Source organism: Octopus bimaculoides, chromosome 21, assembly GCF_046866305.1.
Source record: "Octopus bimaculoides isolate indiv1 chromosome 21, ASM4686630v1, whole genome shotgun sequence".
Classification (NCBI taxonomy): Eukaryota; Metazoa; Mollusca; class Cephalopoda; order Octopoda; family Octopodidae; genus Octopus; species Octopus bimaculoides.
Window position 1 is genome coordinate 34,393,604 of NC_142948.1, and position 17,132 is coordinate 34,410,735.

A 17,132-nucleotide genomic window follows, 5' to 3' on the forward strand; every position below is an offset into this window, starting at 1 on the left:
TATATAGACATATACATACATATACACATATATGTACATATGTGTATATATATGTATATATATATATACATATATATATATATATATATAAACATATATATAAACATTTATATACATATAAATACATATATATATACAAATACACATATACATACACACATGCGTGCGCACACACACACACACATACACACACATACTCAAGTTTCATGTTTTGCACTAATATGTAATGAGATATGGCTAATGTGATACTATAATTTCCTCTTGTGTTTGTATACACGCACATATATATGTGTATGTATATGTGTTTGTGTGTATATATATATATATATATATATATATATATATATATATATATATATATATATATATGTATGTATATGTTATGTATATACATACATACTTATTATATCTCTATTGCTATATCATAAATATTTCTTATTATATAACATCACATAGAAACTATGAATATATATAAAAGACATTTCTATACTAATTCCGTATTTTTTTCATTGTCACATCTTTTTCTTTCTTTTCTCTTTTATTCTCTACTGTCTTACTTTGTTTGTTTATTATTCTCTAATTATATATATATATATATATATATATATATATAAAATTTTTTTCAAAATTTTCAAATTTGCAATTTATTTGGGTAAAATTGTAGTTTATTTTGTATTTTTGTTTTTTGTTTTGCAGCAGTTCATGTCCCCTTTTGTTTCAGGTAAATCTGAGGGTTAACCTTATTAAATGGTTTCTTGTACACTTTCATGTGCCATTCCTAAATATATCCGCAATCAAGGCCTTCCCACCTTACCTGTTCTCCTTTACCCTAGAATTAGGGTTACTATCATTTTATGAGATTCATTTAGCAACTAAGAACTGAGTAGAGGCTAGTTGCTTATGTGTGTTTTGTGTGTGTGTGTGTGTATGTGTGTGTAGTGGGAATGCATATATACCACTAATGTATATGTCATCATCGTCATCATCATCATCTACATCATCATCATCATCACATCATCGTCATCATCACCATTGCCATCATCATCATCATCATCATCATCATTTTCCATGCTGACATGAGTTGGACAGGACAGGAGCTGGCAAGGCCAGGGACCACATCAAGCTACATCGTCCATTTTGGCATGGTTCCTACAGCTGGGTGACCTTCCAAATGCCAAGAACTTAACAGAGTGTGCAGGATACTCTTTACACGGCACCAGCACCAGTGCCAGTGCTTTATATGTGGCACCATAATCGACAGGGTTATCAAATACCTTGCAAGATGAAAAAAAAGCCCTCAACTAGGAGGGGGAAGTAGTATTGAATGGAATCACAGGAGGATGGCTTTGTGATAGTTGTGAGATTAAAAATACAGAGGGACAGAGAGAGGTGTTTTGCTTTAAAGTAGATACAGAGATAGCCCAGTTGGAAAAAAAAAGGAAAAGGAATTTGCCTTCTTTGCTTTTGAAATGAAATGAAACACAAATGGAGTATTTTGTTAGAAATATTATTGGGGAAGAGTGAACACAAATCGGACTAAGGCATCAAAAGATGTTAACATGGTCATGCAGAAAACAGTGCATTAACACCAATATACTGTCTTATCATTCATTAGATTATTATTTATCTATTGTGATATGAAATAAGTAAATGTAAGTCAAGTAATTTGTCTTCAGTTGCTCAAATACTAATACTGATATTTTCTTATTTCTATTACAGAGATGGAAAAGTCATTTTGATAAGGTAAGGTTATATATTCACATATATATGCATGTATGCAATAGTACATACATTTGCACAGACATACACACTTATATGCATACATTCATAAATATACCACAAACACATATGGTGATCTAGCTATCTACCTTCTTATACATCCATCCATCTATCTATCTATCTATCTATCTATCTATCTATCTATCTATCTATCTATCTATCTTATATATATATGTATATATATATATAGTCATATCAAATAAAAGAACATTAATATTAACAATAACAGACAACAAGAGGACGTGCACAAGGAATATATTCGTTTGGTGCTCAGTAAAAAGAGAGAGTTTTCGATGTTTCAAGCATAGCTCTTTGTCAGAAAGGGAAAGGGAATAGTCTAAAGAAGGAAAAAAAATATGAAGTGACTTCAAGTGGAAGGAGATGGAGTAAGTGGTATCTGGAACAGGAGAGTGCCAAGATGGCCAATGTATATGTGTGTGTGTATGGTGGTATCTGTTTTCATGTGTGTTTGTGTTTATGTGAGTGATGTGCATGTGAGGATGTGAGCCAATATATATGTGTGTATGTGTGTATTGTGATTTTTTTCCATCTATCTAAATGTTTTCCCAAATAAACATGCACTTCATTTTAGAAGCTTCAAGGAAACTATAAGCTGAGGCACAAGCATTTAGCTCTGAGTGCATTGCATTTTATTGCAGAAACGGCTGTAACCTAATGAAGTTGATAATGTAATTCCATATCACTTTTCATTTCTTTAATTTCATATTACACTCTGTACTCAACTAATGATATATTCTGAAACATATGCATATTGAGATCTAACAGTAGGTTATCATTATTGCTATGCCTAATCAAAATCTGCAAATATATGAACACACACACACATGTGCACACACACATACACACACACACGACTAGCCTGGTAATAACAAATGCTTTGATTAATTTCTTTTATTTGAAAAGGGGAATTTTTCCCCAAAATATTATTGGATCATTAAACAACTTACGCACGGTAATTCGATATCTTTTGTTCTTGATTTTATTCATTGACATTACCTTCCATATTTTATCTAACTCTTCACCTGCATTTCATAATGGTTTTTTTTTTCTAAAACTCTCATGTACATGTATTGCAATGCTTCGAGCAAATGACAATACACTTATGTATACACAGAGAGATACATAGAAACACACACACACACACATACATACACACACAAACACACTTCTGGTATATTACAATAGATGGCAGTTCTAAAGATCAAAGCCATATAATTGAAGTAGAATATATATAATAAGCGAGCACCTGTCTTCTAGTTGTTTCTCACAAAAACCAAAGCTTTATATTAAAATCTGATTTGTTATTTGCATTCAGTTATAGATGTTAGGCAGGTGAGGCATGCTTTGTAATAATTCAGGAAAGGCAGCTTATATCTTTTATCTTTCATCTTTTGCTTGTTTCAGTCATTAGACTGCAGCCATTCTGGAGCATCTCCTTGCAGAATTTTAGTCAAACGAATCAACTACAGTACTTTAATTTTTGTAAATGCCCCGGTACTTATACCATTGGCCTATTTTGCTGAATTGCTAAGTTAGAGGGAGGTAAATGCACCAACACTGGTTCTCAAGCAGTGATGGGAACAAACTCACACACAGAAGCATATATATATATATATATATATATATATATATATATATATATATATATATATATATATATATATATATATATATATATATATAGAGAGAGAGAGAGAGAGAGAGAGAGAGAGAGAGGCAGACATGGCTGTGTGGTAGGAAGCTTGCCTCCCAACCACATGGTTCTGGGTTCGGTCCTACCGTCTTACCCCTTGGGAAAATGACTTCTACTTATAGCTTATAGCCTCTGGCCTATCAAAGGTGAATATGCATGAAGCATAATAAATAGAAAACTATATATATATATATATATATATATATATATATATATATATATATATATATATATAGTGGAGAAATTATACAAAATGTATAAATAGATAATGAGTAAAGCACCGACACAGTTTCGATTACCTGTTGTTATCCATAGATTTATTGCAGGAACTTCGTAGTGGTGGTAGGGGTAATATTGTTGCTATTATGCAAAAGTATCGTAAGTCCAAGACGTTACTTTTTCAGAAACAGAAAAACCAGTTTCACCATTCCAAAACCGTTGTACTACACTTTGACAATTTTTGATATCTTGGCATCTGAAGCAGCTGGAGATACGATAGTTTGACCAAAAGAACTGGCTTTTGCAAGCCCAAATAAATATTGAAAATAATGCATTTGGCCAAATTTGGACATAGGACGGTTTACCATGATAGCAACGATATATATCTACATATTATATATATATATATATATATATATATATACACACTCTCTCTTTCTTTTCCTGAGCGTCCAATAACACTATCCATATCACGTCCTCACTTTGTTGTTTTTTTTGTTATTGTTTTTTGAACCTATATATATATATATATATATATATATATATATAAACACATAAATATATATTTATTTATATGTGTCCGAATGTATACATAAACATGTATATATATATATCTATATATATATATATATATATATATATATATATATATATATATATATATATATATATATATATATATATATATATATATATGTGTATATATGATGGTGTGTATACAGAAAAAGAGGAATTGTTTATTTGGCTCTCTCCAATATAATTGGCTACAAAACACAGAGTAATGCTGCAGAAGAATTTGACAATATCAAAAGGGGGTGATGTTTTTTAAATAAGATATTTTCCAGAACAATCCTTTCAGAAATTGTACGGAGTGAAATAACAAAATAATGACAGCTTGGAAAAATAATTGATGTAAAATAAATATGAAAATACAAATAACAAAATTTTTAAATGGTAAAGAAAAGAGGTGTGTAACTGTGGCATGTGTGTATGTTTATATGTGCATTTATGTATATGCGCACGTGTGTGTGTACTACATATATATATGTGTATAAATTTATAGGTATGTTATATATATATATATATATATATATATATATATATATATATATATATATATATGCATATATCTGTGTATATTCATGTAAGCTATACATACATACCTATATATACACACACACACACACACACACATAGATATACACACGTGCACACAATGTAAACGAAGACATCAAAAGAAAAGAACTGAAAACAATGTTTAAAAAAATTTAGTAAATAGTAAATAAAAACAAATGTTTCTTGTTGCTGCTCATGAGGTTGTCGTTGGGGAAGGTTAGCTTGATTTAACCCTGCAGCTTCTATTGATGAGTCAGATATAATTAGTGAGATATGTCTACCTTAGGGTATAGCAATATAATATTACTTCGCATGAAAGGTAGGTAGCAGCTAGGTCTTTTTAACACAACACTGGGGGTTTCTATCTGTATCTCTTTTTTAGCTGCACACTTAATAACCTTTTGTGTAACATGTCAATGTGGAACCACATCCTGCTATGTAAAATGAAAAGAAGAAATAACACAGGCACCCACTTACTTGCCATCATCATCATCGTTTAATATTTGTTTTCCATGTTGGAATGGGTTGGATGGTTTGGCAGGGAGCTGGTAAGCCAGAGAATACCACCGGGCTCCGATTGTCTACTTTGGTATGGGTTCCTCAACAGGATCTTTGATTTTTTACAATATCATAATCCTGGAACAAAATTCCAATTGCGCCAAGGGCCTTCTGAAGGCTTTTCATCACCAACTCAAGGGCTCCAACCACAAGCAGTACCACTCTGTTGTTGTTGTTGTTCCTCTTCTTCTTGTTGTTGAAGGCGCCAAGATGGCAGAATCATTAGAAAGCTTAATGAAATGCTTAACAGTACTTCGCCCGTCGCAAAGTTCTGAATCCAAATTCTGCCGAGGTTGACTGTACCTGTCGTCTTTTCAGGATCGATAAAATAAGTACCAGTTGAATGCTGGGGTCGATGTAATTGACTCATCTCCACCTCCCCCATGCTGCCCTTGTGGCAAAAGTTGAAATAATAATAATAATAATAATGATAATAATAATAATAATAATAATAATTATTATTATTATTATTATTATTATTATTATTATTATTATTATTATTATTGTAGTATGGGTTTGACAGGAGCTGGGAAGGCTGGGGGCCTACACCAGGCTTTATTGTTTGCACCAGCATCATTTCTACTACAGGGTGCCCTTCCTAATGCCAACCACTTTACAGGGTGTACTGGGTGCTTTTTATGTGGCACCAGCATCAGTGCTTTTTACATGATAAAAAAATTTCAAGAGTTTAATTTGTATCAAAGACTGTCTATAGATTGCACTAGAAAATTTGCTATGGGCGCCTTCTGCATGACAAACATAGAGTTAAATGTGAGCTAGCATGTAATGGGTTGAAAATGTTATTTTTTTTTAATCATTTAAGATTACACCTGCAATTGGAAGAATGTTAATTAGTGTTAATGAAAATTACTCTCCAAGGAGCCAAGGTAGAGAAGGTGCTAGAAATAGCAGCTAAATCTCCATCAAATCACACCATTATTATCTTCAATAAGGAAGCAGACCATTAAATAATGTAGTCAGAGCTACTCCACAAAAGACAAGATGGTCATGGATGGAATGGATTTGATCAGAAGTCTAGTGAATCAGGTCTGACCTGGGGTTAAACAACATCCATGTAGATACAATTAGAACAGTATTTAATTGCCTTCTGAAACAGATTTTGGAATTTAAAGATCAATTTTGATATTTTAATCAATTCTTGGATGGTTTTCTAATGAATCGTGGCACACTTTTACAATAAATTCTGCCTGCTTTTTATAATAATTGGACAATTAATTAACTGATCATTAAGCTTGGATTGATTAGCAAAGCAATTTGTGAATACTTCTTTTTTTTAACAAGGAAAATAAAAAAAAACAGAAAAAAATATTCAACACAACACAGAGTTTGAAACCAGGGAATAGCAGTATAAAATCTGCTAATGAAGTAGCAAATATGAAGATGCAAGACCTGCTAAAAATAGCAGCTATAGATCACTCATGTCTTAAGAAAGAAGGACTAACTACACTATGTCTCAATAACAGACATGACGGTCATGGTTTGGAGTATCTTTAACATTGAGTCTTTTGAATCAATGTTGACTGTAGTTAAACAACAACTATTTACAATACATAACTGTGGCTGTGTGGTAAGTAGCCAGCTTACCAATCACTTGGTCCCGGGTTCAGTCGCACTGCGTAGCACCTTGGGCAAGTGTCTTCTACCATAGCCTCGGGCCGACCAAAGCTTTGTGAGTGGATTTGGTAGATGGAAACTGGAAGAATCCCATCGCATATGATTATATATATATATATATATTAAATATATATTTTTTTATAAAACAAAATTTTATAAAATATATAGTATCTGTTAACAGTCTTAGCAAAAACCCTCACAGGTGAGTTTTTGTATATATATATATATATATATATATCGCTCTTATATATATATATATATGTTTGTGTGTCTGTTTGTCCCCCCCCCAGCATCGCTTGACAACCGATGATGATTATTATTATTATCATTATTATTATTATTATTCAGGTCACTGCCTGGAATCAAACTCGGAATCTTGGGGTTAGCAGCCAGTGCTCTTAACCACTACACCATATGTCCATAAGGGTAAAAATATCTCTAAACATTTTTTTGATTCCTAAACAGCATAATGTTCCTTTTAAAAGTAGATTCATAGCAGGAGCTAATAATTAATTAATGATGCTTTAAAAGTAGTTAGAACTTATTTTTTTAAAAATTGTGATAAGATTTATAACAGTTCAGGAATTAATTATTTTTGGAGCGTTAGATCAACTAAAGAATTTCTGGAAAGACTGATTAAATGCAAGAAGGTTAAGAATATGTATGTATACGATTTTGCAACGCTATATACAAACTTAAATCTTAAATGTCTAGAAAAAGGTATTTTTAGTATATTAGATATTATATTTAATAAAGGACATAAATGTATATCTATGAAGAATGGTAAAGGTTTCTTGTCTAATTGTTATTATAAGGGATGTTATACTAACATGAATAAGAGAAAGAGGAAAGAGTTGGTTAGTTTTATTATTATTAATGCATTTGTAGTGTTTTTGGGTAGGGTGTTTGAGCAGGTTAGAGGAATTCCAATGGGTAGCAATTGTAGCCCTCTCTTGGTGGACCTTTATCTTTCTTCATGCGAGTTCCTTTTTCTTAAAGACCTATGTGCAAGCAAAAAACTAGGTTTGCTTAAACAACTTAATGGATGCTGCAGACACATGGATGATATTTTTATACCTAATTAGGGTTTCTTTGAATTTTTACTTATAAAAATAGACCCTAGTGAGCTTAAGACCACCAGAAATGGTAATAATATAAATAATATTAATTATTTACATATCAATTTAGTAATTAAGGATAATAATGAGATATGTACTGACATTTATAATAAAACAAAAGATTTTGGTTTCCAAGTGGCTTCAATGCCATGGGTCAGTAGTAGAATTCCTTCTTTTATAGGTTATGGTGTTTTTTCAGGCCAGATTATCAGGTATGGCACTATTATAGATAGTTCTAAGACTTTTGGAAAGAATAAATAAACTGTTGAGACATTTAGTAAAACAAGGGTATAGATATGGTAAATTAGTCAAAACATTTAATCACTGTTTGGGTGGAAGACTGGAAGTTTTAAATAAATATGGTGTAATATCTAACTTTTCCGAAAGGATGAAAGGCAAATTCAACCTCGGCAGAATTTGAACTCAGAACATAACGGCAGACAAAATACTGCTAAGCATTTCGCCCAACGTGCTAACGTTTCTGCCAGCTCGCTGTCTTAGGTTAATAAAATATAAATGAGTAACAAAGATGTACAGGTGTCAATTAATTAACACAGTTTCAAGTGACACCTTATCAAAATAAGTATTGACCATCCCTATCCTTTTTTTTTCCCCCAATCATCACCCCTTCTCCATCAGGCATTCCCTTACTACTAACTCTGCAACCTACACTTTTCTGTAGGTGAAGCTAGATATATGGTTCCAGTACATTGAGAGTCTAGCAGATTGTCTGACGTTAATTGATTTATCACCATTAATTAGAATACAGTTGAGGACTCCCAACAGATTTGATTCTGTATGGTTGAAGACTACATTCTACATAAAGTTTTCTAAATATAAGTAACTAGGTCACCACTCTTTATCCTGACCCCAACTGTTTTTTTCTGCTCGTCTCTAAATTACAGTAGACTTGATAAGGTATGGGTTATTTTCTAAACTCATTCTATCACAGATATTACAAAAGAAACAATGCAAATATTTTGAGTTCCATTATTGATGTGAAAATGTTAAGGAAATGGTTGTATCCTTTATGTTTAACCCTTTAGCATTTAAACTGGCCATATCCGGCCAAAAGTATTCTGCCTATTCTATGTTCAAACTGGCCAGATCTGGTCTCTTACACCAACCCTACAATATCGTTTTAAAAATTAACAGCTACCTCATCAACATCTCATAGCTACGAGTTAATGCATGATTAGTTCAAAACAATGTGGATAAAAAAGCATTAATTATGGCAGAATAATGTGAATACTAAAGGGTTAAGGTCTGTACAGTCATCTGATGAGAACAGTTTCTTTCAAATGATGTAATGTTTTCATTAATGAATTAAAGGAGTTACTTGAAATGGCCATAATGAATTGACACCTGTACAGCTTTGTTACTCATTCACATATATATATATATATATATATATGGAAAAAAAAAGTCAAGGTAGAAAATGCTAAGATAATTTTATAGAAAGCATTTCAGTACCAGTTTCAGTCATTGAAACTTTTTCAATGGGGGGGGGGGGGGCTGTATGAAAAGTTTTGACCCTTGAAGCCTTGTACCTTCATCAGAAGTCTTGTACCATGTTTTGTTTTGTTTTTTTGAGGCTCAAGACTTTTCATACACCCCTCGTGTATGTATATATATATATATATATATATATATACATATAATGCATAAACAGGGCCTGAAAGATTGCTTTAAGATACATGGCATATTTTATCAATAGTCCTGTTCAAGTATCATAATAGCATGAAACTATTAGTAGCTCTTTCAGTTGGCAAGTGTGTATGTATGTGTGTGTGTGTGTGTTTGCCTTTGTATTTGTCCCCACCACTACTTGGCAACCGGTGTTGGTATGTTTATGCTCCCGTAACTTAGTGGCTTGGCAAAAGCGACTGATAAAATAAGCATCAAGCTTTAATGAAATAAGTTAGTATTAAGGTTGATCTGTTCGACCAAAAGTCCTTGAAGGCAGTGCTCCAGCATGGCCACAGTCAAATGACTGGTACAAGTAAAAGGATATAAAAGATAAAAGCTATGCCCCAGTATGGCAACAATACAAGATAGAAAGACAACCTATACATGATGATCACCTAACATCAACAGGTTGAGCATCCAACCTGGCTCAACGCGGCCCAGTTGCCTTTCTATAAATTCCAACGCTTTCCCTGCTTTGCTGATTGTCTGGCCGACACCTCACCAAATCAAGTCTCAGGAGACTAGTGAATTTTAATTTTCAATATTAGAATGGATTAACAGTGAATTGCAGGATTGCTGTGGAATAAATAGTGGGATGGTTTCATTAGGAATTACGTGGAAGGAATGGATTTATAATGAATTTCGGAGATAGATTTATAATTTATTGTTATTCTCTTTTGTATTGCACTTGGGAAAATTGGAACACTCTCTTATAACTCTATATGAAGAAGAAACGGAGACACAGCGCCAGTACTGTACTTATACTTATTGACATATGTGTATGTGTGTGTATATATATATATATATATATATACACACACACACATGTGCATACACACACGTACATATATGAATGTATGTATATGCATATATATATATATATATATATATATATATATATATACATACAAGCACATATATATATATGTGCATATATACATACACACACATATATATATGCACATATATATATATGTATGTATGTATATGCATATATACACATATACATATATATATATGTATATATATATATATATGTATATATGCATACACATACATGCATATATGCATAAATATAGGTATGTATGTATATATATATATATATATATATATATATATATATATATATATATATATATGTATATATATATATGTATGTGTGTGTGTGTGGACATACACATATTTAGATACACACACAAAATGACATATATATATATATGCATGTGCACATATCTGTGTGTATGTATATGTATGTGTATATGTGTGTGTATATGTATTTGTCTGTATATATATATATATATATATATACATATACACACACACACACACGTGTGTGTGTATGTATGTGTGTGTAAGTAAGTAAATATGTAAATAAATGAGATGAATGACAAAACAAATGAAAATGAATATGAAACAACATTAATCAAATAAATTTGATTAAATAACTTTAAGGAAACTGAATGTAATTAAATAAAAAGGTGCAATCAAATAAGATCAAATTATTTGTGTGTGTGTGTGTGTGTGTGTGAGCATGTAGGAGTGTATAAGTATGTGTATGCGATGTCTATGTGTCTCTAAGTCTGTGTATTTGTGTAAGTGTATATGTATGTGAGTATAAATGCATGTGTGTGTTTGAGTATGTAACACAGTGTGGATGTGTAACACAGTATGAGTGTGTTTCCATCAGTGTGTGTGTGTGTGTGTGTGTATGTGTGTGCATCTGTATGCATGCTCGTGTATTTGTATATACATACATATATATATACATATATATATACATATATATATACATATATATATATATATATATATATATATATATATATATATATATATGTATGTATGTGTCTATGTTAGCACCCATACAGATGTATCAATATATTTATATATATATATATATATACACACACACACACACACACACATATGTACATACACACACATATAAACACATGTATAGTCGTGACAGAAATCCATATATTGTCACACATATGCACACAAATGTTTACACCACCGCACATATGAACATGCACACACTTACATGCATACACATAGAACGAAAGACACAAATCTGTTCACATACACACACACACACACACACACACACAGACACACACACACGCACATTTTAATTTCAATACCATATTTCTCATTTCATGACAAGCTGAAAATGGAAATATATAAAATTGGAAACAAAGTCACAAATAATAAATCATGTAATAATTAATACTAACAATGAACAATATTTTAGCAACAATAGTAATAATAGCAATAATAATAATGATAATAATAATAATAATAATAATAATAATAATAATAATAATAATAATAATAATGGTAACAATAATGATGATGACGATGGTGATGGTGATGATTTCTTTTATTGGTCACAGGGGTCCAAGATATTGAAGACAATATAAAGCATGAAATATAGGACACAAGAATGGGGTTTGGCATAGTGATGATGAGGATGATGATGATGATGATTATCATAGCAACAACAACAACAACAATAGCAATAATAATGATAATAATAATAATAATAATGGTAATGATAATAATAATTCTCTCAAATAATGGGTACAAAGCCAGAAATTTTCAAGGAGGGGGTTAAGTTGATTATGTCGACCCCAGTGCATAACTGGTATCTAAGGACAGATGGAATGCCACTATGCATTTTACCCGGCATGCTAACGTTTCTGCCAGCTCACCACCATAATAATAATAATAATAATAATAATAATAATGATAGTAAAATTAATAATAATTATTATTATTGTAGTTTTGTTGTTAATTGCCCTTGCAACACCCTCATCTAATGCCCCTGTGGCATATAAAATAAATGATGATGATGATGATGATGATCATCATCATCATCACTTGAAAAGGAAGGTGAGAGTAGGGAGGGAGGTGTTGTCTCGTAGCAAATTTATTGAAAGGTGGGTGAATGTCTGTAAAATGGCCAGTATGAATGGACCCATTCTGAGGTTACACCTGTAAAAAAACAAAAAAGGTAATATAAATGGACAAGGGGCTCTCTCGCCGTTTGACCAGGCTCCTCTGGCTTTTATGGGTTTTTCCATGAGTAAGCTTTCAAAGGGCCACCCTCCCCTCCACTGTTGGGAGTTTTACTTGTTATATTTTTTTCGCTGTTATTTTAACCTTTCTTTTTTGCAAAACCCTTTGTTTTCATCGTCCTGTGTTGGTCCTTTCATGTTTTTGATTTATATCAGCCCTTGTGGCCAATAAAACCAGAATTAATTAATTACTTTTATTATTATTATTATTATTATTATTATTATTAAAATCATAAGAATAAAATGGAAAATAATAAAAAGTATTCCAACTGTTTGTACTATTAATAATAGTTATGGTGGTGATGATGATGATGATGATGATGGAAAGATGGTTGTTGTTGTTGTTGTGGTGGTGGTGAAGATAACGATGCTGCTGTTGCTGCTGATAACGATGATGATGATGGTAACTATAAAGAATGTGATAGCAATGATGATGGTGGTGTTTGTGGTGGTATTTATGATGATAGCAATCTTATGATGACGAGGACGATGGTGATGACACATGATGACGATGATGATGATAAGGAGGCGGAGGAGGAGGACGAGGATCGTGTAATGATGATTGTGATGATGATGATGATTGTGATGCAGATGATATTTGGAAAAGAAATAAAGTGCTGAAGATTAAAACAGTAACAACAACAACAGTAACAACAGCAACAACATAATTGAATTTCAATTAAAAGACAGACTTACAAACTGGCAGCCGGAGTATTACTATGACATGTTGTATGCCAGTGTGTGTATGTGTGTGTGTGTGTGTGTGTGTGTGTGTGTGTTCATATATATGTATACGTGTATATATGTCAATGTGTGTGTAGGTATGTGTGTATGTGGATATGCATGTGGATATGCATTTTTTCAGTTTGTTCAAATGTGTATGTATGTATGTATGTATGTATGTATGTATGTAGATATATGTGTGTTTCCATGCCAACATGTGTATTTCTGTATGCGAGTGTGTAAGTACGTATAGGTATGTCTATTGTGCAGGAATGCATATTTCTTTCTCTCCATATTTTGCACACACACACATATTTACACACACACACACACACACACACACGCACATATTTACACACACACACACACACGCACATATAATGAGTGAGAGAAAGACATTTAAACAAGCACACACACCCACACACATGCACATTGACACATGGTAACACACATGCACACACACAGACACATAATGAGAGAGAGAAAAAAGATATTTAAACAAATGCACACACGCACACACGCACACACACACACACCCATGTGTGTGTGTGTGTGTTTAAGTGTATTATTGAAGAGCTGTGATTTAATCAATTAAAGTGAATAAATATCAGGCCATCCCCCCACCCCCAACCCACACCTCCACCCCTTCTTCAAACACCGTCTACCCCGTTCCCCCCCGCCCCCCCATTCGCCAGATGATGGATCTACTTTAATTCAATTGATTTGTTTCAATAAAAGTTTCCTGTTTTGGACAACTGGGAGTTTCCTGGCATTTGTCATCACTGTCGTCGTCGTCGTCGTCATCATCATCATCATCGTCGTCATCAACATCATCATCATCAGCATTATTTTTGTTATCGTCATCGTCATTGACATCATCGTCATTATTGTCAAAATCGTCATCATCATTGTCGTCATTAACATTATCAGTCCTCATTTTTGTCAGCATCATCATCATTGTCATTGACAACCACATCATCACCACCACTTTTATTATCATCATCATCATCATCACTATTGTCATTGCCGTCTCTTTCACTATTCCTGACATCACCAGTATCATCGGTATGGCTGTCATCATCATCATCATCATCACTATTGTCTTCATCTTCATTATTATTGTCATCGTCATCATCGTCAGCACCTTCATCATCTCTAACATCATCAATACCATTGGTATCATTGTCACCATTATTATCATCATCATCATCACCATCATCATCAGTAGCAATATTACCAGCATCATCATCATCGTCATCTTCATCGTCATCACCATCACCATCATGATCATCAACAATATCGTCATCATCTGCCTATATAAATATCAACACCTCCTACCCCAATCTGTCTCCTCTTCTTTCTCCTTCACGTCATTAATGTCATCATCAGCATAATTCTCGTCGTCGTTATCATCATCATCATGAACATCGTCATCAATATCATCACTGTCATTGCTGTTGTCATTTACATAATTAATGATCCACCAATTAAACAACCAAGAACAGACGACCACCATAATGCCAGACAAAACTTTGTATGATTGTTGCTGTTGTTGTTGTTGTCCACGTTGTTTAACCCCAGGTCAGCCCTGAACCAGCAGATCTATTATCAAGTTGTGAGATCTTCTATATGTCCTGAAAGGACTTAATATGATCTTTCAGTTTTTTTAAGGCAGCAGGATGTGATTGGAGGGAAGGCACGGCTGCTATTTCAAGCAGGTTAGATAAGCATTTTGAGGGCCACTTATTAACTGTTTGTGTGTATGTATGTGTGTGTGTGTGTGTTTGTATAATATATATATAAAGAGATATATATACATGTATATATATACACTGCCAGTTAAAATTTGTTCTGTGTGTGTGTGTGTGTGTGTGTGTGTGTGTGTGTGTGTGTGTTAATTTTGCAAGGAAGACATTCACAATACCACCAAAAACAAAAACAAAGACAACTGGCACTCTGTCAGTTATGAAGATGAGTGTTCCAGTTTGATCTGATCAACGGAACAGCCTGCTCATGAAATTAATGTGCAAGTGGCTGAGTACTCCACAGACACGCATCATACCCCTGACGTCATTCTCAATGAGGTTCAACATGACACAGAATGCGACAAGGACGGCCCCTTTGTATTACTGGTACTATTCACTTTTACCGGTCAAGTGGACTGGAGCAACGCGAAATAAAGTGTTTTGCTGAAGGACTCAATGCGCCTCTGGGAATTGAACTCACAACCTTACAATCATAAACCGAATGCCTTAACCACTTAACCACACACCTTCAGCTAAACTGACACTTTGAAGTCACTGCCAACTTTTCATTTTCCTATCCTATTATCAATAGCCAATTTCTTGTTTTTATTTGTTTTTCTTATCACATTCGTAAAACAGGTGTAATAATTGATCAGTGAACTTTCAGAATGGCTATCAAAACGCCATGGTGAAGGAAAGGGGCAAGAATTTTTTGCCAAAACCATTTAATATTATATCTTTTGCTTTCCGATTCTTTGGCCCTGTTTCTGGTAAATTCTGATAAATACCAGTACTTTCTTCCATGATATAGTGATAGCTATTCTGAAAGTCCACCGATCAACAATTGAATTCATCTCGCAAGTGTAATAGTTTATTGACCTGCCTTTAGTAAATAAAAGGAATTGGCTGTCGATAATAGGAAAATATCTAAAAATATATTTGATTCTCCACATAAAATTATTGAATGATCCTTCGATCTATTGTCTGACTTTTTCTATATATATCTATGCAGGAAAAAATAAACACACACTCACACTTATATACATGTATTATATATAGAGATATTACACATGTGTATTATATATATATATTTATGCCAGCAAAGAAAATGGACATTTAACAATGATGATACATTTATATATATATATATATACATACATATATATATATATATATATATATATATATATATATATATATATATACTCTGGGTCATCCCATAAATAATGTGGGTTTTTTTTATACTTCTTCTATTTTTCAAAATTATGATAAACAAAGTTCTTTGTTAATATTAAATATACTCTCCTTCATTTTCTACAGTGCTCTGCCATCTGTCTGGTAAACTTGTATGGCCCCTCTTCCAAAATTCACTTGTCCATGATGAAAAATATTCCCCCAATACTGTTCTGACTTCGTCTACAGAATTCATATTTATCTATTGAAAGGGTTTTGAAGACTATGGAATAAATGATAATCAGATAGAGCAATGTCTGGCAAATATGGTGGGTGGGGTATTGTTTTCCATTCAATCTGCTCCAGCCTTTGGAATGTCATCTTCGATGTATATAGCTGAGCATTATCCTGATGGAAGAACACCTTTCGTCTCGTAACCAAAGATAGTCGTTCTTCTAGCGCTGACTTAAGCCGCTCAAGCTGCTTGCAGTAGATCTCCTTTGCTATCGTTTGGTTTGGGTTTACAAGTTCAAACCTTTCATATCCCAGCAAACAGATAACAACACCTTATGTGGATGAAGACCTA

At 32.9% G+C, this 17,132-nt stretch overlaps 1 protein-coding gene across 1 annotated transcript in view; it reads left to right on the forward strand.

Annotated features, from left to right (window-relative positions):
• Nucleotides 1-17,132, forward strand: part of LOC106871942 (rhomboid-related protein 3) — a 301,094-nt gene that overhangs the window by 122,359 nt on the left and 161,603 nt on the right. Inside the window, exon 3 of the mRNA XM_089339510.1 lies at nt 1,720-1,743. Within this exon, the coding sequence (XP_089195636.1) occupies nt 1,720-1,743 (24 nt within the window). The remainder of the gene's footprint in view (nt 1-1,719; nt 1,744-17,132) is intronic.